Source organism: Anomaloglossus baeobatrachus, chromosome 2 (assembly GCF_048569485.1).
Source record: "Anomaloglossus baeobatrachus isolate aAnoBae1 chromosome 2, aAnoBae1.hap1, whole genome shotgun sequence".
NCBI lineage: Eukaryota > Metazoa > Chordata > Amphibia > Anura > Aromobatidae > Anomaloglossus > Anomaloglossus baeobatrachus.
Window position 1 is genome coordinate 729,564,030 of NC_134354.1, and position 26,136 is coordinate 729,590,165.

At 47.5% G+C, this 26,136-nt stretch overlaps 1 protein-coding gene across 3 annotated transcripts; it reads left to right on the forward strand.

The window, feature by feature from the left end:
• The first annotated feature begins 396 nt into the window (after window positions 1-396).
• MTIF3 (mitochondrial translational initiation factor 3) lies at window positions 397-26,136 on the forward strand. Of its 3 annotated transcripts, none has more exons than XM_075334630.1 (5): window positions 397-490; window positions 796-832; window positions 7,016-7,507; window positions 13,382-13,536; window positions 25,864-26,136. In XM_075334630.1, exons 3-5 carry the CDS (start codon window positions 7,024-7,026, stop codon window positions 26,074-26,076), a joined length of 852 nt encoding a protein of 283 aa, XP_075190745.1. In that variant the 5' UTR covers window positions 397-490; window positions 796-832; window positions 7,016-7,023; the 3' UTR covers window positions 26,077-26,136. The 3 variants fall into 3 exon arrangements, with proteins under 3 accessions (XP_075190745.1, XP_075190743.1, XP_075190744.1); XM_075334628.1 differs by having other exon boundaries at window positions 398-490; window positions 796-840; XM_075334629.1 differs by lacking the exon at window positions 397-490 and adding an exon at window positions 522-716 and having other exon boundaries at window positions 796-840.

The window sequence follows — 26,136 nt, forward strand, 5'->3', positions numbered from 1 at the left end:
TGAATGGTCCGCATGAAAAGATCAAAGACACAAATTCTAATACAGACGGTGATAATGGGGACATCAGGGGTGCACAGATCACTGGGGCAGTGGCTCAGGGGTCCAGGAGGTGAGGGGGGCCACAAACACCTCCAAATCAGACGAACTGTCCATTATGAGGCGCTCTGGGACTATAAAGGGGCCTCTTCTGTCTGGGGGGACACTTTGCATTTTGCATTGAGACCCCAGTGATGACCCTGCTGTACATAATAAGTGCAACATAAAAAAGGAGCAGAATCGGTTAATGTGTCATCGGTAGTCGCCTGTGACCTGCGCTCCACCGCGTCCCTCCCATGGCACTGTCCCTTTAAGAATGAAGCTGTGACCCTATCTGTGACTGGAGAAGGAGGTGTGTTTCAGTCACGTGACCTTGACCGTCCCTGGTGGTTAACCCCTAGGTGGCCGTGTGGCAGCTTCGCCTGTGTTCCGGCCCGGCCTGGTGCGGTTCCCGGTAGGTGGCGGCTGTCTGCTGCAGTGACTGCCCCAGTAATGGAGGACAGGCCGGGGATGCACCCAGACCGCACCATGCTCCGTGTGGTGTGCACAGGGCATAGCGCCGTGCATCGGTGTGTGCCGCAGCAGATCACTTACTGCCCCCTTCCTCCCGCTGCAGCCAGTCACATTGCCCTGTAGCCCCTTAAAGGGGGTGTCCAAGGATATAAGAAGAACAGTGTCTGGTAAAGCCGGACTCTAACACTATCTGTGGCCTGGATGTGACATTATAACTTCATTATTATCATTTATGTTTCCCAACAGGACTGGTGAAGAATAATGAGCTGACTGAGAACAACCAGTGAGTCTGTGAGTAGCGGAGTCCACGCTTTGCATGTCTGCGGTGGGGGGATGTAGCACAGTTAGGCCTCGTACACACGCTGCCTTTTTTTCCACGTGTTTCAGGTGCAGTTTTAGTCACCAAACTGCATGCATTTCCCCAGCAAAGTCTATGAGATTTCATTTTTGCAGTGCGCACGTTGCAGTTTTTTTGGTGACCACAAAGCTGCAGCATGTGAATTCTTTTTGCGTTTTGTCCCTGCGTTTCGGAGGACTGGCAGATCAATCCCTTGCTGACTCGAGGTCGGCAGGGGATTGATCCCTGTAATCTGGCCAGATGCTCGTCCCTATATAAAGTCTATGGGGACCAGAATCCGGCGCAAAGGGGTAGGACAAGCGCTTCATACTCAATGATCACCAGGGCGGCTGTCACACTGCTCCCGCGGCCTCTCATTCTTCTTCCTGGGCCAATCATTAGGCTCATACATATTCGCTGCTTCCCCTGCTCACCAGCGTCTGTGATTGGTTGCAGTCAGACGAGCCCCTACGCTGAGTGACAGTGTGTCTGAGGCTTCCAATCACAGACGCCGGTGGGCAGGTCTATATCGTACAGTAAAATAAATTGGCATAGGATCCCCCCATATTTTGACACCAGCACAGATAAAGCCCGTTAGCTGGGGGCTGGTATTCTCAGGATGGGGATACCCATGGTTATTGGGCACCCCCCAGCCCAAAAATATCAGCCAGCAGCCACCCGAAATTCCATTAGATGTGACAGTCCCGGGACTTTACCGGGCTCTTCCCGATTGCACTGGTGTGGTGGCAATTGGGGTAATGAGGGAGTTAATGTCAGCCTACAGCAGCTACTAAGTCCTAGATTAGTGATGGAAGGCATCATGCGACATCCCCTTCACTAAACTGTAAGTGAAAGTAAATAAACACAGACACTGAAAAAATCCTAAAAGACAAAAAAACACCCTCTTTCACCATTTTATTAACCCCCAAAACACCCCTGCAGGTCCGACGTATTCCACACAAGTTCTCACGTGCTTCCACTACTGCTACATCTGAAGCTCACAGCGAGCGCCATAGAACATGACTGCCCACTGTGAGCTCCACACAGCGATTGAAGTCAGCTACGCGATCAGCGATGACATCACTCAGGTTAGCCATGGTCACAGCTGGAGTCCTGCACCTGTGACCACAAATCACCTGAGTGATGTCACCACTGATCGTGCGGCTCATTTCAGTCGCTGCATGGAGCTCACAGCGGGCAGTCATGTTCTAAGGCGCTTGCTGTGGGCTTTAGATGTGGCGTTTTTGCCTCTGGTGCGTTTTGAGGCCCAAAAAATGTGCATCTTTGTGGTCACCACAAAAATGCAGAGATTCACATAGCCTTACATGTTGCCTCACTACAACGTGTCAGTAATTATATAGAGCCAACATATTCCACAGCTCTGTACAGTTCAGTATGTACAAACATAATCAGTCATCACGGAGTAAAGGCTGATTCAGACATCCATCATTGACGCAATATACGGACCAGTCGGGGGGCTGCTGACATGTCTGTCCGGCTGCTGAGTTGGGGTCCGGAGACCAGCGGCCGGTCCGTACATTGCGGCCTGTGATCGGACTGATGGGCACGGACGTCTGAAGGAGCCCTAACAGCAAATTTATCAATTTTTCCAAGAAGATTGAGCGTCCTGCTCACAAGAGCTAACAAACCTTACAGACATGGGAGACAGAACAGTTAAAAAGTGCTGGTAGTGTACAGTCCAGCCATCAGTGCAGTACATAAGGGGATTCATGTGAAGCTGCGTGATTCTGTTACCAGCCAGTGTGCTGTGTGTGCAGATACAATGTGCTACTGAGAGCATGGTGTCTGGGAGAAACTGAGGAAAGGAGGAGGAAAGCGAACTGAGACGTTAGTGAGGTGATGTGCTGGCTTGCCTAAAACCCATGTAACCTGATTATCCAGGGTAGTTAATGCCAGGGAGTTACTGCAGCGTGAAGACGTGGAGGTTTGATTATGTTGAATGCTAGTAATATGGTGCAGAGAGCTGTAAGAGGGGATGTAGAGCTGTAGACAAGTTGGGTAGGGTGGTAGATGTATATGTAGGGTGGTGCAGCACTGTGGACAGGATGGGTAGGGTGGTAGATCGAGATGTAGGGTGGTGCAGCACTGTGGACAAGATCGGTAGTGTGGTAGATGTAGATGTAGGGTGGTGTAGCACTGTGGACAAGATTAGTAGGGTGGTAGATAGAGATGTAGGGTGGTGTAGCACTGTGGACAGGATGGGTAGGATGGTAGATGGAGATGTAGGGTGGTGTAGCACTGTGGACAGGATGGGTAGGATGGTAGATGGAGATGTAGGGTGGTGTAGCACTGTGGACAGGATGGGTAGGGTGGTAGATAGAGATGTAGGGTGATGCAGCACTGTGGACAGGATGGGTAGGATGGTAGATGGAGATGTAGGGTGGTGTAGCACTGTGGACAGGATGGGTAGGGTGGTAGATGGAGATGCAGGGTGGTGCATCACTGTGGACAGGATGGGTAGGGTGGTAGATAGAAATGTGGGGTGGTGCAGCACTGTGGACAGGATGGGTAGGGTGGTAGATGGAGATGTAGGGTGATGCAGCACTGTGGACAGGATGGGTAGGATGGTAGATGGAGATGTAGGGTGGTGTAGCACTGTGGAGAAAATGGGTAGGATGGTAGATGGAGATGTAGGGTGGTGCAGCACTGTGGACAGGATGGGTAGGATGGTAGATGGAGATGTAGGGTGGTGTAGCACTGTGGAGAAAATGGGTAGGATGGTAGATGGAGATGTAGGGTGGTGCAGCACTGTGGACAGGATGGGTAGGATGGTAGATGGAGATGTAGGGTGGTGTAGCACTGTGGAGAAAATGGGTAGGATGGTAGATGGAGATGTAGGGTGGTGTAGCACTGTGGACAGGATGGGTAGGGTGGTAGATGGAGATGCAGGGTGGTGCAGCACTGTGGACAGGATGGATAGGGTGGTAGATAGAAATGTGGGGTGGTACAGCACTGTGGACAGGATGGGTAGGGTGGTAGATAGAAATGTGAGGTGGTGCAGCACTGTGGACAGGATGGGTAGGGTGGTAGATAGAAATGTGGGGTGGTGCAGCACTGTGGACAGGATGGGTAGGATGGTAGATAGAGATGTAGGGTGGTGCAGCACTGTGGACAGGATGGGTAGGATGGTAGATGGAGATGCAGGGTGGTGCAGCACTGTGGACAGGATGGGTAGGGTGGTAGATAGAAATGTGGGGTGGTGCAGCACTGTGATCAGGATGGGTAGGGTGGTAGATAGAAATGTGGGGTGGTGCAGCACTGTGGACAGGATGGGTAGGGTGGTAGATAGAAATGTGGGGTGGTGCAGCACTGTGGACAGGATGGGTAGGATGGTAGATAGAGATGTAGGGTGGTGCAGCACTGTGGACAGGATGGGTTGGATGGTAGATAGAGATGTAGGGTGATGCAGCACTGTGGACAGGATGGGTAGGGTGGTAGATAGAAATGTGGGGTGGTGTAGCACTGTGGACAGGATGGGTAGGGTGGTAGATGGAGATGTGGGGTGGTGCAGCACTGTGGACAGGATGGGTAGGATGGTAGATAGAAATGTGGGGTGGTGTAGCACTGTGGACAGGATGGGTAGGGTGGTAGATAGAAATGTGGGGTGGTGCAGCACTGTGGACAGGATGGGTAGGATGGTAGATAGAAATGTGGGGTGGTGCAGCACTGTGGACAGGATGGGTAGGGTGGTAGATAGAAATGTGGGGTGGTGCAGCACTGTGGACAGGATGGGTAGGATGGTAGATAGAAATGTGGGGTGGTGCAGCACTGTGGACAGGATGGGTAGGGTGGTAGATGGAGATGTAGGGTGGTGCAGCACTGTGGACAGGATGGGTAGGGTGGTAGATAGAAATGTGGGGTGGTGCAGCACTGTGGACAGGATGGGTAGGATGGTAGATGGAGATGCAGGGTGGTGCAGCACTGTGGACAGGATGGGTAGGATGGTAGATGGAGATGCAGGGTGGTGCAGCACTGTGGACAGGATGGGTAGGGTGGTAGATAGAAATGTGGGATGGTGCAGCACTGTGATCAGGATGGGTAGGGTGGTAGATAGAAATGTGGGGTGGTGCAGCACTGTGGACAGGATGGGTAGGGTGGTAGATAGAAATGTGAGGTGGTGCAGCACTGTGGACAGGATGGGTAGGGTGGTAGATAGAAATGTGGGGTGGTGCAGCACTGTGGACAGGATGGGTAGGATGGTAGATAGAGATGTAGGGTGGTGCAGCACTGTGGACAGGATGGGTAGGATGGTAGATGGAGATGCAGGGTGGTGCAGCACTGTGGACAGGATGGGTAGGGTGGTAGATAGAAATGTGGGGTGGTGCAGCACTGTGGACAGGATGGGTAGGGTGGTAGATAGAGATGTAGGGTGGTGCAGCACTGTGGACAGGATGGGTAGGGTGGTAGATAGAAATGTGGGGTGGTGCAGCACTGTGGACAGGATGGGTAGGGTGGTAGATAGAGATGTAGGGTGGTGCAGCACTGTGGACAGGATGGGTTGGATGGTAGATAGAGATGTAGGGTGATGCAGCACTGTGGACAGGATGGGTAGGGTGGTAGATAGAAATGTGGGGTGGTGTAGCACTGTGGACAGGATGGGTAGGGTGGTAGATAGAAATGTGGGGTGGTGTAGCACTGTGGACAGGATGGGTAGGGTGGTAGATGGAGATGTGGGGTGGTGCAGCACTGTGGACAGGATGGGTAGGATGGTAGATGGAAATGTGGGGTGGTGTAGCACTGTGGACAGGATGGGTAGGGTGGTAGATAGAAATGTGGGGTGGTGCAGCACTGTGGACAGGATGGGTAGGGTGGTAGATAGAGATGTAGGGTGGTGCAGCACTGTGGACAGGATGGGTAGGGTGGTAGATAGAAATGTGGGGTGGTGCAGCACTGTGGACAGGATGGGTAGGGTGGTAGATGTATATGTAGGGTAGTGCAGCACTGTGGACAGGATGGGTAGGGTGGTAGATAAAAATGTGGGGTGGTGCAGCACTGTGGACAGGATGGGTAGGGTGGTAGATAGAGATGTGGGGTGGTGCAGCACTGTGGACAGGATGGGTAGGGTGGTAGATAGAGATGTGGGGTGGTGCAGCACTGTGGACAGGATGGGTAGGGTGGTAGATGGAGATGTAGGGTGGTGCAGCACTGTGGACAGGATGGGTAGGGTGGTAGATAGAAATGTGGGGTGGTGCAGCACTGTGGACAGGATGGGTAGGGTGGTAGATAGAAATGTGGGGTGGTGCAGCACTGTGGACAGGATGGGTAGGGTGGTAGATAGAGATGTGGGGTGGTGCAGCACTGTGGACAGGATGGGTAGGGTGGTAGATAGAAATGTGGGGTGGTGCAGCACTGTGGACAGGATGGGTAGGGTGGTAGGTAGAGAGAAAAAATAAACAAAGGAGTAAATGGCTAAAAAAATATTACCAGACATAAAGAGAGACCCCAATGCGCGTTTTGCATGTTTATAACATCACTTCTTCAGAAGGATTTCGCACTAGGTTTTGATTAAAAGGTGCCCTATTGTTTTGATGCTACAGCTCTTATGCTGCCTCATGCATCACCATGGTAACCCTGTAGTCTGGCTGCAGCGGTAAAAGTCCCTGCCATCAGTGCCAACTTTATATTATCATACATTTGGTAGGTTGGGAAGAAGAAGGGGACAGAAGGGACAGAGTATGACGGCAGATCAGTCTACAAAGGGTAAAAAGTTGTTTACAGCTCGTTGCCTAGGAGACTGACCACTGCTGTGTAGCTTGTAGGCACTGCTCTGAAGCAGACCAGGATTGGGCGATAACAGTGCGCCCCAGTGATCCTGGGCAGCTTCAAAAGAGTGTTTACAAGCTCAATAATAAAGAGCCCTGTAAGCACTGCGCATGGTCTGCTCCCTAGCAGCAGTGGTCGGTCTCCAAGGCAACGAGCTGTAAATAGAAGAAAAGTGTTAATATCTCAAGAACGGCTGAAAATTTTAACAAGCAGTAAATAGAAAAATTGTTTGTATTTACAAGGTCTAAGGGACAATAACCAGATTCTAAAGATGGAAGGCTGCATACTTTATGTAAACTGTCATGTGATGACTTTTTAAAGGATGGTTCTCGTCTTTTCTGTCAGTCGGCAGAATGTCTGGACTTCACCTGAAGAAAATGTTCTGCCAAGCTGCAAATAATGGCCGGTGTTATTTTGCAAGACACTTTGGTTTGTGTCATAGATCATATAAGACGACGAGTTGTCTACCATGGACTACTATCGGCTGGACAAGGAGAGGACTGCTGGCCGTAGACGTAAAACCCTACAGTACGGCTGAGGAGGATGTGGCCAAAAAACCAACAGCACCAAAAAAAACCAACATCAATGCCAGGAAGGTGATAGGGAACGTCGGACGGATTATCCCCTATAAATTGATCCAGGTGTTAGATAAAGATGGGAAGGACAGAGGGAAGATGCTGAAAAGAGACGTGATCCGCATCATGGAGGAGGAGAACCTGAAGCTGGTGTCCGTCTCGCACAAGGCAGATCCTCCGGTGTACAAGCTGCTGACCGGGAAAGAGCTGCACGAGGAGCAGCTGAAACTCCGAGAGCAGCAGAAACAGAGCTCCAGCCCCGGTATATGATCTGCATCACTTATCACTCCACAGGGCTACTGTGGCTACACACGTGTCACTCCACAGGGCTACTATGGCTACACACGTGTCACTCCACAGGGCTACTGTGGCTACACACGTGTCACCCCACAGGGCTACTATGGCTATACACGTGTCACTCCACAGGGCTACTGTGGCTACACACGTGTCACCCCACAGGGCTACTATGGCTACACACGTGTCACTCCACAGGGCTACTGTGGCTACACACGTGTCACCCCACAGGGCTACTATGGCTATACACGTGTCACTCCACAGGGCTACTATGGCTACACACGTGTCACTCCACAGGGCTACTGTGGCTATACACGTGTCACTCCACAGGGCTACTATGGCTACACACGTGTCACCCTATAAGGCTACTATGGCTACACACGTGTCACCCCACAGGGCTTCTGTGGCTATACACGTGTCACTCCACAGGGCTACTGTGGCTATACACGTGTCACTCCACAGGGCTACTGTGGCTATACACGTGTCACTCCACAGGGCTACTATGGCTACACACGTGTCACTCCACAGGGCTACTATGGCTACACACGTGTCACTCCACAGGGCTACTGTGGCTATACACGTGTCACTCCACAGGCCTACTATGGCTACACACATGTCACTCCACAGGGCTACTGTGGCTATACACGTGTCACTCCACAGGGCTACTATGGCTACACACGTGTCACCCTATAGGGCTACTATGGCTACACACGTGTCACCCCACAGGGCTACTGTGGCTATACATGTGTCACCCCATAGGGCTACTATGGCTACACACGTGTCACCCCACAGGGCTTCTGTGGCTATACACGTGTCACCCCATAGGGCTACTGTGGCTACACACGTGTCACCCCACAGGGCTACTATGGCTTCACACGTGTCACCCTATAGGGCTACTATGGCTACACACGTGTCACCCCACAGGGCTACTGTGGCTATACACGTGTCACCCCATAGGGCTACTATAGCTACACACGTGTCACCCCACAGAGCTACTGTGGCAACACACGTGTCACCCCATAGGGCTACTGTGGCTACACACGTGTCACTCCACAGGGCTACCGTGGCTACAGGCGTCACTCCATGCACTCTCTATTATTAAAGGGAACCTGTCACCAGGTTTTCCCTTATAAGCTGTGGTCACCACCAGTGAGCTGTTATATACAGCATTCCAGAACTGTATATAAGAACCCAGGCCGCTCTGTAGAACATAAACCCCTTTATTATACTCACCTAGGGGGCGGTCTGGTCCGATGGGTGTCGCTGGTTGCGGGTACGTCGCCTCCTCTCTGCTGCGATTGCTGTCCTCCTTCTTTCCAGCCCAATGTGGATGGTGCGTCCTATGTCATCCATATAGAGACCTCCATTGTGGTCCTGCACACTTTGATCTACCCTGCATAGGGCAGATCAAAGTCTTGTAATGCGCAGACGCAAGGAAACGTCAAAGACCACCTGCGCATGCGCACTACAATAATTTGATATGCCCTCAGCTTGGGCACATCAAAATGAGCAGCAGCGCAATGAAGGCCTCTGTATGGATGACATAGGACGCGTCATCCATACTGGGCTGGAAAGAAGGAGGATGGCAATCGCAGCAGAAAGGAGGCGCCGGACCCGCAACCAGCGAAACCCATCAGACTGGACCGCCCCCTAGGTGAGTATAATAAAGCTGTTTTTTACGTTCTACACAGCAGCCTGGGCTCTTATATACAGTATTCTGGAATGCTGTGTATAAGAGCTCACTGGTGGTGACCACAGCTTATAAGGGAAAAACATATTGACAGAATGTAACTCGGTGTGCAATAATTCTACCATGATTGTTTGGAGAACGTGTCTTAAAGGAGTTTTTCCACAAAAAAAGTTAATTTTTAAAGTTAATTTTAATCAATAGATCTTGGAATAATAATGAGTTCCACAATTGGATGTTTAAGAAAAATGTTCCTGTGTTAAGATAATGTTATATATGTGTCCCTGCTGTGTACTGTGTAATGGTTGTGTCTGACCGTACAGGGACATGGTCTGATCATACCACATCTACTGGGCCGGGCAGGAAGTAAAAAAGTATATAGATATTATAGCACAGGATTTCAAATATTTTTTTCTGTGAGGTAAAACATGTTTTAAAAACAGTCAGGGAAATGTTTTACGTCACAGAAACAATCAGATGTGATTCAACGCTTTGCTATCTGTCTTCTCTCTTTTGCTTTCTTCCTAGACCAGGAGCTGTGGTATGATCAGAACATGTCCCTGTACGGTCAGACACGGCCATTACACAGTACACAGCAGGGACACATATATAAGTTTATCTCAGCACAGGAACATTTTTATTTTTTTTTTAAACACATTCAATTGTGGAAATTATTATTATTTCAAGATCTATTGATTAAAATGAACTTTGTTCGTAGGAAAACCCCTTTAAGGGTTTTTACGCCAAACAGACAATGTCATGTAAAATATCTGTGTAGTGCCCTGCCTGTACATTCTTCCTAATTCACTATAGTTTGCTACTCATGTGGCTGCTATCGGGTTGTTAAAGGGTTTATTTACCCTTGGTGAAGTTTTCAGCAACTGCATCAGTTTGCCGAATCTGATCAGCGCTGCATGCATCTTGGGGATTTGGCTTTGCTTGCCAATTCCAGCAGCGCTTTAGCCGACTTTTATCTAATATGTACGGGGGCAGGAAGACTGCAGCGTTATTGGCCACAGAGTCCAATCAAATATCCCTTTTCATATGATGTAATTCCTACAAAACATGGAGCCAGAAATCTAAAAATGACAAGTTTTATTGAAATATATCAAACAGTGACATAAAGCATACATTGACAATATTAAAATCTGTTGTAAAGACTCGGGTGATAAATGGGCGAGGTATATATACATGCTAAGGAAGGAGGGCGAGGTATATATACATACTAAGGAAGGAGGGCGAGGTATATATACATACTAAGGAAGGAGGGCGAGGTATATACACATGCTAAGGAAGGAGGGCGAGATATATATACATACTAAGGAAGGAGGGCGAGGTATATATACATACTAAGGAAGGAGGGCGAGGTATATATACATACTAAGGAAGGAGGGCGAGGTATATATACATACTAAGGAAGGAGGGCGAGGTATATATACATACTAAGGAAGGAGGGCGAGGTATATATACATATTAAGGAAGGAGGGCGAGGTATATATACATACTAAGGAAGGAGGGCGAGGTATATATACATACTAAGGAAGGAGGGCGAGGTATATATACATGCTAAGGAAGGAGGGCGAGGTATATATACATGCTAAGGAGGGAGGGCGAGGTATATATACATACTAAGGAAGGAGGGCGAGGTATATATACATACTAAGGAAGGAGGAGGAGGTATATATACATACTAAGGAAGGAGGGCGAGGTATATATACATACTAAGGAAGGAGGGCGAGGTATATATACATACTAAGGAAGGAGGGCGAGGTATATATACGGTACATATTAAGGAAGGAGGGCGAGGTATATATACATACTAAGGAAGGTGGGCGAGGTATATATACATATTAAGGAAGGAGGGCGAGGTATATATACATATTAAGGAAGGAGGGGGAGGTATATATACATACTAAGGAAGGAGGGTGAGGTATATATACGGTACATATTAAGGAAGGAGGGCGAGGTATATATACATATTAAGGAAGGAGGGGGAGGTATATATACATACTAAGGAAGGTGGGCGAGGTATATATACATATTAAGGAAGGAGGGTGAGGTATATATACATATTAAGGAAGGAGGGCGAGGTATATATACATATTAAGGAAGGAGAGCGAGGTATATATACATACTAAGGAAGGAGGGCGAGGTATATATACATATTAAGGAAGGAGGGCGAGGTATATATACATACTAAGGAAGGAGGGCGAGGTATAGATACATATTAAGGAAGGAGGGGGAGGTATATATACATACTAAGGAAGGAGGGGGAGGTATATATACATACTAAGGAAGGAGGGCGAGGTATATATACATATTAAGGAAGGAGGGGGAGGTATATATACATACTAAGGAAGGAGGGGGAGGTATATATACATACTAAGGAAGGAGGGGGAGGTATATATACATACTAAGGAAGGAGGGGGAGGTATATATACATACTAAGGAAGGAGGGGGAGGTATAGATACATACTAAGGAAGGAGGGGGAGGTATATATACATATTAAGGAAGGAGGGCAAGGTATATATACATACTAAGGAAGGAGAGCAAGGTATATATACATATTAAGGAAGGAGGGGGAGGTATATATACATGCTAAGGAAGGAGGGCGAGGTATATATACATACTAAGGAAGGAGGGCGAGGTATATATACATACTAAGGAAGGAGGGCGAGGTATATACACATACTAAAGAAGGAGGGCGAGGTATATATACATATTAAGGAAGGAGGGTGAGGTATATATACATGCTAAGGAAGGAGAGCAAGGTATATATACATATTAAGGAAGGAGGGGGAGGTATATATACATGCTAAGGAAGGAGGGGGAGGTATATATACATACTAAGGAAGGAGGGGGAGGTATATATACATGCTAAGGAAGGAGGGCGAGGTATATATGCATACTAAGGAAGGAGGGCGAGGTATATATACATATTAAGGAAGGAGGGGGAGGTATATATACATGCTAAGGAAGGAGAGCAAGGTATATATACATATTAAGGAAGGAGGGGGAGGTATATATACATGCTAAGGAAGGAGGGCGAGGTATATATACATACTAAGGAAGGAGGGCGAGGTATATATACATATTAAGGAAGGAGGGCAAGGTATATATACATACTAAGGAAGGAGAGCAAGGTATATATACATACTAAGGAAGGAGGGTGAGGTAATTATACATATTAATCAATCCAAAGAGTATCCCAGCACACTATTACTCCCCAATAAAGAAAATCATGCAACTGTTCATAAAGCCAAAAATATTTTATTTATATTTTAATTATGTGCTGCAAAAAATGAATTGCTGATTCGTCCAATTTAGTCGACGTTTCGGCTTTAGGCCTTCGTCAGACTGGACTTTATCTGAACATGAACAAAAACATAATCAATTTCATATATACATACAGTTGACAACATATTAAGGAAGGAGGGCGAGGTATATATACATATTAAGGAAGGAGGGCGAGGTATATATACATATTAAGGAAGGAGGGCGAGGTATATATACATATTAAGGAAGGAGGGTGAGGTAATTATACATATTAAGGAAGGAGGGGGAAGTATATATACATACTAAGGAAGGAGGGCGAGGTATATATACATACTAAGGAAGGAGAGCAAGGTATATATACATACTAAGGAAGGAGGGCGAGGTATATACACATACTAAAGAAGGAGGGCGAGGTATATATACATACTAAAGACGGAGTGGTAGTATCAATAAAACATGGCACATACATTGGTTATAAATATGCAACCTATAAGACTTCCATTATACATAGTGTATAGATTGTACTGTGCAACAAGTATAATTGCAAGTAAAAGGCAGATACAAGTCATTATATAGGAAATTAATGTGCATGGATTAGTCATGTACCCATATCTCCCTGTGTAAGACTTCAAACCACTCGCCCTGACTCGCGTTTCGCATGGGCTTCCTCAGGAGCTGTAAAATACTATATGTCTAGTGGTCTTAAATCACCCACCACAGATGATGTTTATTCATCTGGAAAAAGTGGCACATACATACCAGCACCCTCATTAGTATTACATGTTGTACGCTGATTATAAACGCTCCGGTTTTCTGTAGTGCACTGCTTGTTTCTGTGTCCAGTCCTGGTTGTATAATACGTATATTTCATTGCACAGGTCCCGTCCAGATCAAGGAGATGTCATTTCTCGCCAGCATTTCCCAACACGATTTAGATGTGAAACGGAAGCAGCTTATCCATTGGATCGAGAAGAAGCATCACATACGGATTACTGTTCTGAACAGTCGCATTGCAAGTGGGCCAGACAAGCTGGTAAGTGGGGCCACCGCCATTAGAGGACCGGTCATCGGGTCTAAAGTGGCCAGTTATAGCTCTTATTCCATTCCCGCTGCTCCCGAGCATTGTGTTGTTCCTTCCTAAATATGCCACATGGTTCCAGAGCTATTGTCCTCTTCATTTGCTACAAATCGGCACTAAATAAAAAAGCCATAATCTCTCGAACAGTAGCCCTGACTCGCGTTTCGCATGGGCTTCCTCAGGAGCTGTAAAATACTATATGTCTAATGGTCTTAAATCACCCACCACAGATGATGTTTATTCATCTGGAAAAAGTGGCACATGCATACCAGCGCCCGCATTAGTATTACATGTTGTGCGCTGATTATAAAAAATCCCACAAATAAACACCATATGCTGAGGGTATAAAATAGGAGCAAAAACTGTCCACTTTTGATCTGAATTGTCTCTCCAGGAAAGGAGACAGTCTAGCGCAGCGCCACCTATTGGAAGTAGCGATCCTAAAAGTCAAAAGTGGATTTTTAATAATCCTTTGCATTTGACTTAGGATTTATGCCAGATCAGAATCCCAATTTGCAGACACGGTGTTTCGGGGTGCTTGCCCCTCGTCAGTGCAAAGTATGGGGTGTTTGATCTGGCTCATGAGAAAGCTATGCGGGGATCACGGGGGAACACTATTCTCCTTAAGGAGACTTTGCGAGCCAGTCTGGCTGCCAGTAAGGGGACTTATAGCTGCAATGTCCCTCTGGGAAATATTTGATCGTTTTGATCTGGTGACAGGTTCTCTTTATAGATGTTGTCCACCTCGGGGGTCATTTTGTTTTTGAATGACAGGTATTTGGGGTAAAAATAAATAATTTTAGTTATTGGGTATCATTAAAAAATTTTTGCACCATTTTTGACTTTGTCTCCTGAATATTTAATTTTGCTGTGATCTGTGGTCATAAACCAACTGCGAGGACCAAAAACACACAGATAACGCCATTAGAAACTCTCCCATTAAACCATAAGAACAAGTTCACTGACAGTTTACTAGTTAACTCATTCTACAGCCAGCAATAGACAGTGCAACACCGAGGCTATAGAAGGCAAATGGTGCAAAATGTTTAATGAAACCTAATTACCGTATTTTCCGGATTATAAGATGCAATTCCCCCCCAAAAAAAAAAACTGGAGGTAAAATGGGGGTGCGTCTTACAATGCGGATATGGCTTTCTGGGGCGGCGGTGGTGCAGCGGGGTCATAGGAAGCCGGGTTGGCGATACTAAGGGTGTTGCGGGCGCCTGATCTGACCATGGGCTCTATTGAATCGCCCGCGGTTGATGTGACGAAGTTCAAGAAAATGGCCGTGGAGGCCTTTCTGCGCACACTACGCCTCCACGGCCATTTTCTTGACGTCCATCACGCCAATCTCGGGCAATTCAATGGAACTCACAGTCAGATCAGGTGCCCGCCGCTGCAACGACACCCCATCCTGTGACCTTCATGAGTTGCTCCAGTGCAGTGAGACCCCCGCAGCTTGCTGGCAGATCAAAGACACCCTAGAGGCTGCAGCATCGCCAACCCATTGACCCTCCAGAAACACTACACCCCCTCCTCCGAGCCCGCAGCATTGCCGACCCTGTTTCCTGTAACCTTCCTGAGCCGCTCCACCACCGCTGCTCCCCCCTGGTAAGCAGTAGGCTTAAGACACATTAGGATTATAAGACGGACCCTCATTTTAACATTAAAAATTATTTTTTCCTATTTTCCTCTTCTAAATTTGGGGTGCGCCTTATAAACCGAAAAATACAGTATAAAAAATGTTTAGCCAAAGATACATGCATTTATAGAAGAAAAAATAATTGACAACCACTTTAAAGAGGTTTATGGTAATTCCGAAGCATATCGGATAGATGAATCTCCCACCTTTTGGGATTTCTTTCTCCAAAACGGGCGCTGACCACATGGCAGCTGTGAATGGAGAGGTGGCCGCATTATCCTACTGTCTTATATCAGGGGTGTTTGCTGCAGGTCTGACTTCTAAAATTCCTGTCTAACAGCGGATCTATCACCAAAGGACACCATGGCTGGCCACGTATGGTGACTAACCATTTATATGACGGGTGGCTGAGTAAAGCCTGCTTTACACGTTACAATTACACATACGATATCGTATGCAATCGCACACACCCCCATCGTATGTGCGATTAAATCCCGTGACATGTACTTACCCGTCCATACGACCTCGCTGTGGGCGGCGAACATTCACTTCCTGGAGTGGGAGGGACGTTCGGCATCACAGCGACGTCACATGGCAGCCGGCCAATAGAAGCGGAGGGGCGGAGATGAGCGGGACGTAAACATCCCTCCCACCTCATTCCTTCCGCATAGCCGGCAGGAGGCAGGTAAGCTGAGTTCATCGTTCCCGGGGTGTCACACGGAGCGATGTGTGGTGCCTCGGGAACATTGAACAACCGGACGTTCAATTTTTAGAAATTGAACGACGTGTATGCGATCAACGTGTTTTCGTACAATCGCAATCGCACGTAGCTGTCACACGCTACAACAACACTAACGTTGCCGGATGTGCGTCACTTACGACGTGACCCCGCCGATATATTATAGCGTTTAAAGCCCGCTTTAGAGCTACTCTTTGTTAGCCCTTTCCGCTCTGGCTGATAGTTTCACGGCCCGGGATACCTGTCTGGCTCCATGGTGTCCTTGCCTCAATCTAATTGAAACAGCTCTGTGAAATCAGAAGCCTCATCATGTGAATTATACAGAAAATAGAAGAGATCTTAATATACCTTAATTTTCAACAAGTAATCCTCAAAGCACTTAATCTGTAAAATGGGATTCCCAATCTTGGATATTTCTGGCATTTCAGCAGAATGTCCACTGTGGGAATCTAGATGTTATGGGTCAGCACTTGTTCCATTGTTTGGGATCCAATTCTGTATGAAGGTTATCTAAGATATGAATAATAATAATAATAATAATAATAATAATAATAATAAAAAAGGATGAAGTCCGATTCAATATATTAGTAGCCGCTCACATACAGGACTTTGTGAATAAGGCAAGCAATTAGCGCGTAGGTAACGCGTTTCAGGTGTGTGCGCTCCCTTATTCATGACTAATTACTTATCTTATTCACGATGTATGTGAACTGCTACAAATAAAGAAGAATCATTTATTGAGCCGGACTTCATCCTTGTATTATTCACATTTTTCTGACTGTGGCGGCGCCGATATCTGAGCTCCATACTCAATTATGGTGAGCTGCATTGTATTTATTCATTATCATTATTATTCATTATCTAAGATATATTAATTGAGAACACCAGAAGAAAAAATCCAGAATTTGATTTTCTGCTGAAAATTAAAATTGGTAACGTTTTATTGATACATCCCAAAATAAATACGAAAGTTAAAAAGGACATCCAAAAAGAGCTAGACTTACCTATTAGTGATGAGCGGGCACTACCGTGTAACGAGGAGTTGCATGCTTGGATGGGTGCGACTCGAGTACCAAGTATAAGAGTTCAGTTCTCCATCGAGTATTGAGTATAATGGGAGTCCATTATACTCAATACTCGATCACGCTCATCTGAGCACCAACTGCTCGTTACAAGTACCAAGCACACACTAGTTATGTGTACCGAACACCTGAGCATGGTAGTGCCCGCTCATCACTAGTTATGTGTACCGAACACCTGAGCATGGTAGTGCCCACTCATCACTAGTTATGTGTACCGAACACCTGAGCATGGTAGTGCCCACTCATCACTAGTTACTAGTACCGAAACCTGAGGATGGTAGTGCCCGCTTATCACTAGTTACTAGTACCGAACACCTGAGCATGGTAGTGCCCGCTTATCACTAGTTACTAGTACCGAACACCTGAGCATGGTAGTGCCCGCTCATCACTAGTTACTAGTACCGAACACCTGAGCATGGTAGTGCCCGCTCATCACTAGTTACTAGTACCGAACACCTGAGCATGGTAGTGCCCGCTTATCACTAGTTACTAGTACCGAACACCTGAGCATGGTAGTGCCCGCTCATCACTAGTTACTAGTACCGAACACCTGAGCATGGTAGTGCCCGCTCATCACGAGTTTCGAGTACTAAGCACCTGAGCAAGGTAGTGCCCACTCATCACTAGTTACGAGTACTGAGCATCTGAGCATGGTAGTGCCCACTCATCACTTGTTACGAGTACTGAGCACCCATGCATGGTAGTGCCCGCTCATCACTAGTTACGAGTACAGAGCACCTGAACATGGTAGTGCCCGCTCATCACTAGTTACGAGTACTAAGCACCTGAGCATGGTAGTGCCCGCTCATCACTTGTTACGAGTACTGAGCACCCGAGCATGGTAGTGCCCGCTCATCACTAGTTACGAGTACAGAGCACCTGAACATGGTAGTGCCCGCTCATCACTAGTTACGAGTACTAAGCACCTGAGCATGGTGGTGCCCGCTCATCACTTGTTACGAGTACTGAGCACCCATGCATGGTAGTGCCCGCTCATCACTAGTTACGAGTACAGAGCACCTGAACATGGTAGTGCCCGCTCATCACTAGTTACGAGGACTAAGCACCTGAGCATGGTAGGCCCACTCATCACTAGTTACGAGTACTGAGAAGCCGTGCATGGTAGTGCCCGCTCATCACTAATTACGAGTACAGAGCACCTGAGCATGGTAGTGCCCGCTCATCACTAGTTACTAGTACCGAAACCTGAGGATGGTAGTGCCCGCTTATCACTAGTTACTAGTACCGAACACCTGAGCATGGTAGTGCCCGCTTATCACTAGTTACTAGTACCGAACACCTGAGCATGGTAGTGCCCGCTCATCACTAGTTACTAGTACCGAACACCTGAGCATGGTAGTGCCCGCTCATCACGAGTTTCGAGTACTAAGCACCTGAGCAAGGTAGTGCCCACTCATCACTAGTTACGAGTACTGAGCATCTGAGCATGGTAGTGCCCACTCATCACTAGTTACTAGTACCGAACACCTGAGCATGGTAGTGCCCACTCATCACTAGTTACTAGTACCGAACACCTGAGCATGGTAGTGCCCGCTCATCACTAGTTACTAGTACCGAAACCTGAGGATGGTAGTGCCCGCTTATCACTAGTTACTAGTACCGAACACCTGAGCATGGTAGTGCCCGCTCATCACTAGTTACTAGTACCGAACACCTGAGCATAGTAGTGCCCGCTTATCACTAGTTACTAGTACCGAACACCTGAGCATGGTAGTGCCCGCTCATCACTAGTTACTAGTACCGAACACCTGAGCATGGTAGTGCCCGCTCATCACGAGTTTCGAGTACTAAGCACCTGAGCAAGGTAGTGCCCACTCATCACTAGTTACGAGTACTGAGCATCTGAGCATGGTAGTGCCCACTCATCACTTGTTACGAGTACTGAGCACCCATGCATGGTAGTGCCAGCTCATCACTAGTTACGAGTACTGAGCATCTGACCATGGTAGTGCCCGCTCATCACTAGTTACGAGTACTAAGCACCTGAGCATGGTAGTGCCCGCTCATCACTTGTTACGAGTACTGAGCACCCGAGCATGGTAGTGCCCGCTCATCACTAGTTACGAGTACAGAGCACCTGAACATGGTAGTGCCCGCTCATCACTAGTTACGAGTACTAAGCACCTGAGCATGGTGGTGCCCGCTCATCACTTGTTACGAGTACTGAGCACCCATGCATGGTAGTGCCCGCTCATCACTAGTTACGAGTACAGAGCACCTGAACATGGTAGTGCCCGCTCATCACTAGTTACGAGGACTAAGCACCTGAGCATGGTAGTGCCCACTCATCACTAGTTACGAGTACTGAGAAGCCGTGCATGGTAGTGCCCGCTCATCACTAGTTACGAGTACAGAGCACCTGAGCATGGTAGTGCCCACTCATCACTAGTTACTAGTAGTGAGCATCTGAGCATGGTAGTGCTGACTCATCACTAGTTACGAGTACCGAGCACCTGAGCATGGTCGTGCCCGGTCATCACTAGTTACGAGTACTGAGCACCCGTACATGGTAGTGCCCGCTCATCACTAGTTACGAGTACTGAGCATCTGAGCATGGTAGTGCTCACTCATCACTAGTTACGAGTACTGAGCATCTGAGCATGGTAGTGCCCGCTCATCACTAGTTACTAGTACTGAGCACCTGAACATGGTAGTGCCCGCTCATCACTAGTTACGAGTACAGAGCACCTGAGCATGGTAGTGCCCGCTCCATCACTAGTTACGAGTACAGAGCACCTGAGCATGGTAGTGCCCGCTCATCACTAGTTACGAGTACAGAGCACCTGAGCATGGTAGTGCCCACTCATCACTAGTTACTAGTACTGAGCATCTGAGCATGGTAGTGCCCGCTCATCATTATTGCCTATGTGTTGAGCTCCAATGTCTGTTTTTCCTGATTCGTACCCATCTCTTTCCCCATCACTAACTCATGAGAGGTGAGCTGAAAACTGAACACATGTTTTCCCAATTTTTTCCAAGACATTGCAGCTTTTGTAGATCAGTCCTAGTATATTGCGCCTTCCGCGCAGAATACATTTTCTCTATATGTTTTATTCCTTGCATGATAATATTGATGACGATGTTTGGTATATTCTATAATGTGCTTACATGGGATCATTGACATGTAAATGTCTCAAAAACTCTTCTATCAAGGAAGTGGGAAAACCGGTGCAGTTAGAGGTGGCTTCCATTCATTTACAGCTCTGGCTCACATCCCAAACTCGATTTCTCCAGCGATGCTCTAGGAGTGCTGAACACCTATGGAGGAAAACTCAGACCAGAAAACTTTTTTCACTTTAAATTTATGTTGAGAACTTATAACTCTGCTCTTCAACTCCCCAAACAGACTTATTTTACCGCCATTATTTCCTCACTTTCCAACAATCCAAATAAGCTCTTCAACACCTTTCACTCCCTCCTCAGTACTAAAGTGCAGACCCTACTAAGGACCTTTTGTGGTGATGATCTGGCCTCCTATTGCACAGAGAAAATAGAAAATATCTGTCAGGAGATCGGCTACCGGCCACCAAGCGTTGTGATTTTCATGCCTCCCAACATCCCGCGTGGCTTGCTCTCCACACTTGACCCAGTCACATAAGAAGAAGTCTCCAGGCTCCTCTCTTCTCGCGCTACCACTTGCTCTACTGATCTCATTCCCTCACACCTACTCCAGTCTCTCTCTGATCGTCACTACTAAACTAAAACTTCAATCTCTCCCTTTCTTCTGTTATCTTCCCATCCTCCTTCAAACACTCGTTGTAATTAAAAAAACCCCAAAAAACATTCTCTTGATCCATCCTGCACAAACAATTACAGACTCTAATCTCCACTTCATCTCCAAACTTTTGGAGTGCCTTGTCTATTCGCGCCTCACCTGCTACCTTTCCACTCACTCTCTTCTAGATGCATTACAGTCCGGCATCCGCCCCTTAGGCTATGTGCGCACGTTGCGTAAATACATGCAGTTACGCTGCACTTTGTAGCGCAGCGTAACTGCATGCGTCCTGCGTCCCCTGCACAATCTATGGAGATTGTGCAGGGGCCGTGCGCACGTGGCGTTTTAGAGCGCAGCGCTTCGGCTACTGCCGAAGCGCTGCGTTCTAAGAAGTGACATGTCACTTCTTCCGTGCGCTTTGCCGGCAGCTCCTGCTCTGTCTATGGCAGGAGCTGCAGGCAGAGCGCATGGAATCGGCTTCTCTACGGACATTTTCTGCAGCGATTAGAAGCGCACGTGTGCTCTTCAGATCGCTGCAGAAATTTCTGCAGTGAATTGTACGCAACGTGCGCACATAGCCTTAGGGCGGCTTTGCACGTTGCGACATTGCACGTGCGATGTCGATTGGGTCAAATCGAAAGTGACGCACATCCGGCGTCGCAGTCGATATCGCAACGTGTAAAACCTTTTTGATACGATGAACGAGCGCAAAAGCGTCGTTATCGTATCATCGCTGCAGCCTCCGACATTTCCATAATGCCGGTGCAGCGACAGGTGCGATGTTGTTCCTCGCTCCTGCGGCAGCACACATTGCTGTGTATGAAGCCGCTGGAGCGAGGAACTTCTCCTTACCTGCCGCCGGCTGCAATGAGAAGGACGGAGGTGGGCGGGATGTTTACGTCCTGCTCATCTCCGCCCCTCCACTTCAATTGGCCGCCTGCCGTGTGACATCGCTGTGACGCCGCACGACCCGCCCCCTTAGGAAGGAGGCGGGTCGCCGGCCAGAGGGACGTCGCACGGCAGGTATGTGCGTGTAAAGCTGCCGTAGTGATAATAATCGCTACGGCAGCTTTCACTAGATATTGCACGTGCGACGGGGGCGGAACTATCGCTGCAGCATCGGTAACACATTGTTACCGATGTCGCAGCGTACAAAGCCCGCCTTACACTCAACAGAAACTGCCCTCATCAAAGTGGCCAATGACCTTCCGACACCAAAACATAACGGTGACTACTCTCTGCGTATTCTTCTTGACCTCTCTTCAGCCTTCCTCACTGTTTACCACCATCTCCTTCTCTCTCTATGCTCCACTCTATCGGCCTAAAGGACACCGTTCTCTCCTGGTTATCTTTCTATCTTTCAGCGTATCATATGCTGGCTCCACATCTTCTCCTCTTCCTCTCACTGTTGGGGTCCCTCAAGGTTCAGTCCTTGGCCCTCTTCTTTTCTCCCTCTACACTGCCCCAATTGGACAGACCATCAGCAGATTTGGCTTCCAGTAACATCTTTATGACACACAGCTATACACCTCATCCCCTGAGCTCACCCCCGCTGTACTAAAGAACACAAGTGACTGCCTGACTGCAGTTTGCAACATCATGTCTGCTCTCTATCTGAAACTTAACTTTTCCAAAACTGAACTTCTTCTCCTCCCTCTGTCTACTAACCTCCCTAAACCTGACATCTCTCTTTCTGTGTGCAGCACCACGATAAGTCCTAGGCAGCAATCCCGCTGTCTGGGTGTTATGCTCGACACCGATCTTTCCTTCACCCCCTATATACAATCTCTCCCCTGCTGTTGTCGCCTGCACCTGAAAAACATCTCTAGAATCTGCCCCTTTCTCACAATGGAAACGAAAAAAACCCTCACCGTGGCCCTGATCCACTCCCGCCTTGACTACTGCAATTCTCTATTAATTGGCCTCCCCCCTCACTAGACTCTCTCCACTATAGTCCATCCTTAATGCTGCAGCCAGAGTCACCTATCTGGGTAATCGTTACTCGGACGCCTCCGCTCTGTGACAGTTAATGCGCTGGCTGCCCATATATCACAGGATCCAATTTACATTGCTTGTTCTCACCCATAAAGCTGTTCACAACATGGCACCCCCCTACATCTCCACCATCATCTCTGTCTATCAGCCTACCCATTTTTTACACTCCGTGAACGACTTTCGAATAACATCCACACTAACTCGAACCTCCCACTCCCGACTCCAAGACTTCTCCTGAGCTGCACCAATCCTCTGGAATGCTCTACCCCAAGAAACTAGGACGATCCACAACTTACTGAGTTTCAGATGCTCCCTAAAAACACACCTTTTTAGGACAGCCTAACACCCTCCCTAATCAAAGTCAATTCATATATATCCCCTCCACTATTTCCCAGAACATAATTCTCCCTCAAAATCCACTGTACCCAAAGCATTAAAAACAATGGCTGATGATTTGTTCTTGCAGCCTCTATCTATGCCCCCTATTTTTGGAGCTGACTGGAATGTTGTTGTAAATAAGCACTTGAACCTTATGTCACCACCACCTCACCCCATTGTAGATTGTAAGCTCTTACGTGCAGGGTTGTCTTTATTTTTGCTTTAATTATTGTATTTTCTAGAACTGTCACTTATGTTTGTTTGTATATGACCCTCTGAATTGTTAATTGCTGCAGAATATGCTGACACTATAGAAATAAAGATTATTATTATTTCCAATAACTAATCGGATCCATTATAACCAGACGAAAGATCATTGTACGCCGTTGCTACATCACAGCAAAGTGCAAATAAATGAGGTCGTATTGTGATTGTGACTTGCTGGGTAATGCGACTGTCAAGTTGCAAAAAATCCAAATGCTTCCGACTTTTTGTAACGATTGCAATCCACATCATATAGCATTGCTATGTCGGCTGTCAATCACGACCAGGGAGGTGTTATGAGATGATTTGAGCCAGGACTAGTCAGGGGAAGAGACGCCATACTGGATTATAAATCCTACATACAACAATTCAGGTACACCAAACAGGTATTGAATTGATCATAGAAAATGTATTAAGTGTCACAAAAAAACACATACATATAGTAAAATACTTTATATATAGGCAACAACTGTAAGAAATAGGGAGAAAGTCGCACTCTATTTATACATCCGAGGGTCGCACAGAGACCATGCGCTGTGCAGTTCCCGTGGGTGACGCGCCGTTAGAGTGAGTTACATGGAGGCGGGACTTCGGTCCGGTCTCCATGGACCCTCCACGTCACAGGAATGCATACCGCGTGACACGCGGTCATGTGACCTGATGACGTGCTCGCAGTGCGACTCACCCACTGGACGCATATCATGACTCAATGCGCCCGATACCGGCATCTTGCTGACAGCTGTGATGAATTCCACACACTATATTATGGCACACACTACGTTCCCACTATGCCTCCTGACGAAACCGGAAGCGGTGAAACGTGAGTCGAGGTGGGAGTGTCTGTCTGAGCAGTTGCGATCGATATACACATGGCTGCAGGTAAAAGTTTACTATAAGGTGTCTGGGACGCATTGCTGGCATGTTGTAGTTTAGTTCATCTAGGTTCAATGGTTGCTTGGATGTATGCTGTCAATTTTGATTCTAAGGTGGGCTTTGCACGTTGCGACATCGCAAGCCGATGCTGCGATGTCGCACGCGATAGTCCCCGCCCCCGTCGCAGGTACGATATCTTGTGATAGCTGGTGTAGCGAAAATTATCGCTACGCCAGCTTCACATGCACTCACCTGCCCTGCGACCGTCGCTCTGGCCGGCGACCCGCCTCCTTCCTAAGGGGGCGGGTCATGCAGCGTCATAGCGACGTCACACGGCAGGCGGCCAATAGCGGCAGAGGGGCAGAGATGAGCAGGATATAAACATCCCGCCCACCTTCTTCCTTCCGCATTGTGGCCGGCGGCAGGTAGGAGATGTTCCTCACTCCTGCGGCTTTACACACAGCGATGTGTGCTGCCGCAGGAACGAGGAACTACATAGTACCTGTCGCAGCACCGGCATTATGGAAATGTCGGAGCCTGCACCGATGATACGATAACGACGCTTTTGCGCTCGTTAATCGTATTATCTAGGATTTACACACTACGACATCGCAAGTGACGCCGGATGTCCGTCACTTTCGATTTGACCCCACCAACATCGCACCTGCGATGTCATAGTGTGCAAAGCCGCCCTAAGGCTTAACTGTTGGCATTGTCCAGTATTTGACTGGCAGCTGCGCTCTAGCAACACATGACCCTTTTAGGGCTATTAGTCCATTTGTTCTGCGTACAGTATGCCTATGTACCCTAAACGTAACTATATCAGCCCTAATATATGTGGTTGTGGATCGCACTGATTTTCAGACGGCCACTCTGAGTAGTGCGACTCGCTCCCTATTTCTTACAGTTGTTGCCTATATATAAAGTATTTTTACTATATGTATGTGTTTTTTTGTGACACTTAGTAAATTTTCTATGATCAATTCAATACCTGTTTGGTGTACCTGAATTGTTGTATGTAGGATTTCTAATTCCCAGGGACACTGTTTTTCTATACCTGAGGCTAACTATAGGTTATATGCCATACTGGATTATTCCTGACTCACTAGTAAATGCAATGGTGCATTACTAAAGGATATCAAATCCCTTATTGGAATAATCAATATGGCTGAAATCACTCTTTTATCCATTCAAGGACGGGTTTACACAAGCGTATTTCATGGTCAACATATGGGCCACAATTCCCGGACTGGGGCTCATGACCCGAACTTGCAATATGTATGGCCGCCTTTAGTTTTAGGTGCAGACACATCTCAATTTCCTCTTCTGGATCCGGTTATTATGCTCAATCCCCCATTCTCCTGGGTTGTACACGGTGCAAAGGTCGAGCGTCTCACACAGGAAAATACTGAGATTGTGCTGAGCTTGCAACACTAGGCTGACTGTTATCTACGTCTATGGATGACCGAGAAGAACACTCCGGCATAAAGCGGTGTGTAAGATTTTCCATGAAGGATCCTTTAAGAAAGAATAAAAGTTGTAATAAACTTCTTCTTTTCTGATTCCCCCTCAGGACGTTTTGCAGCAAATGATAGACAGCATGGTGTATTGTGCTACGTGTATGGTACAACCAAAGGAGAGGAAAGATGGCAGAGCCATGATTTGTGTCCTGCGGCCACTGTCTGAAAAGGAACTGCAGAAGTGCAAAATGGAGCGAGCGCTGGAAAAGCAGGACGACGGCGCTCCTACCCCCGAGACAAAGGACAACCATGGACCAAGCCCATAACGGGCACTCCATTCCGGACTCACGTGCAGACTATTAAAGAAAGATTTAATTATAATGTCA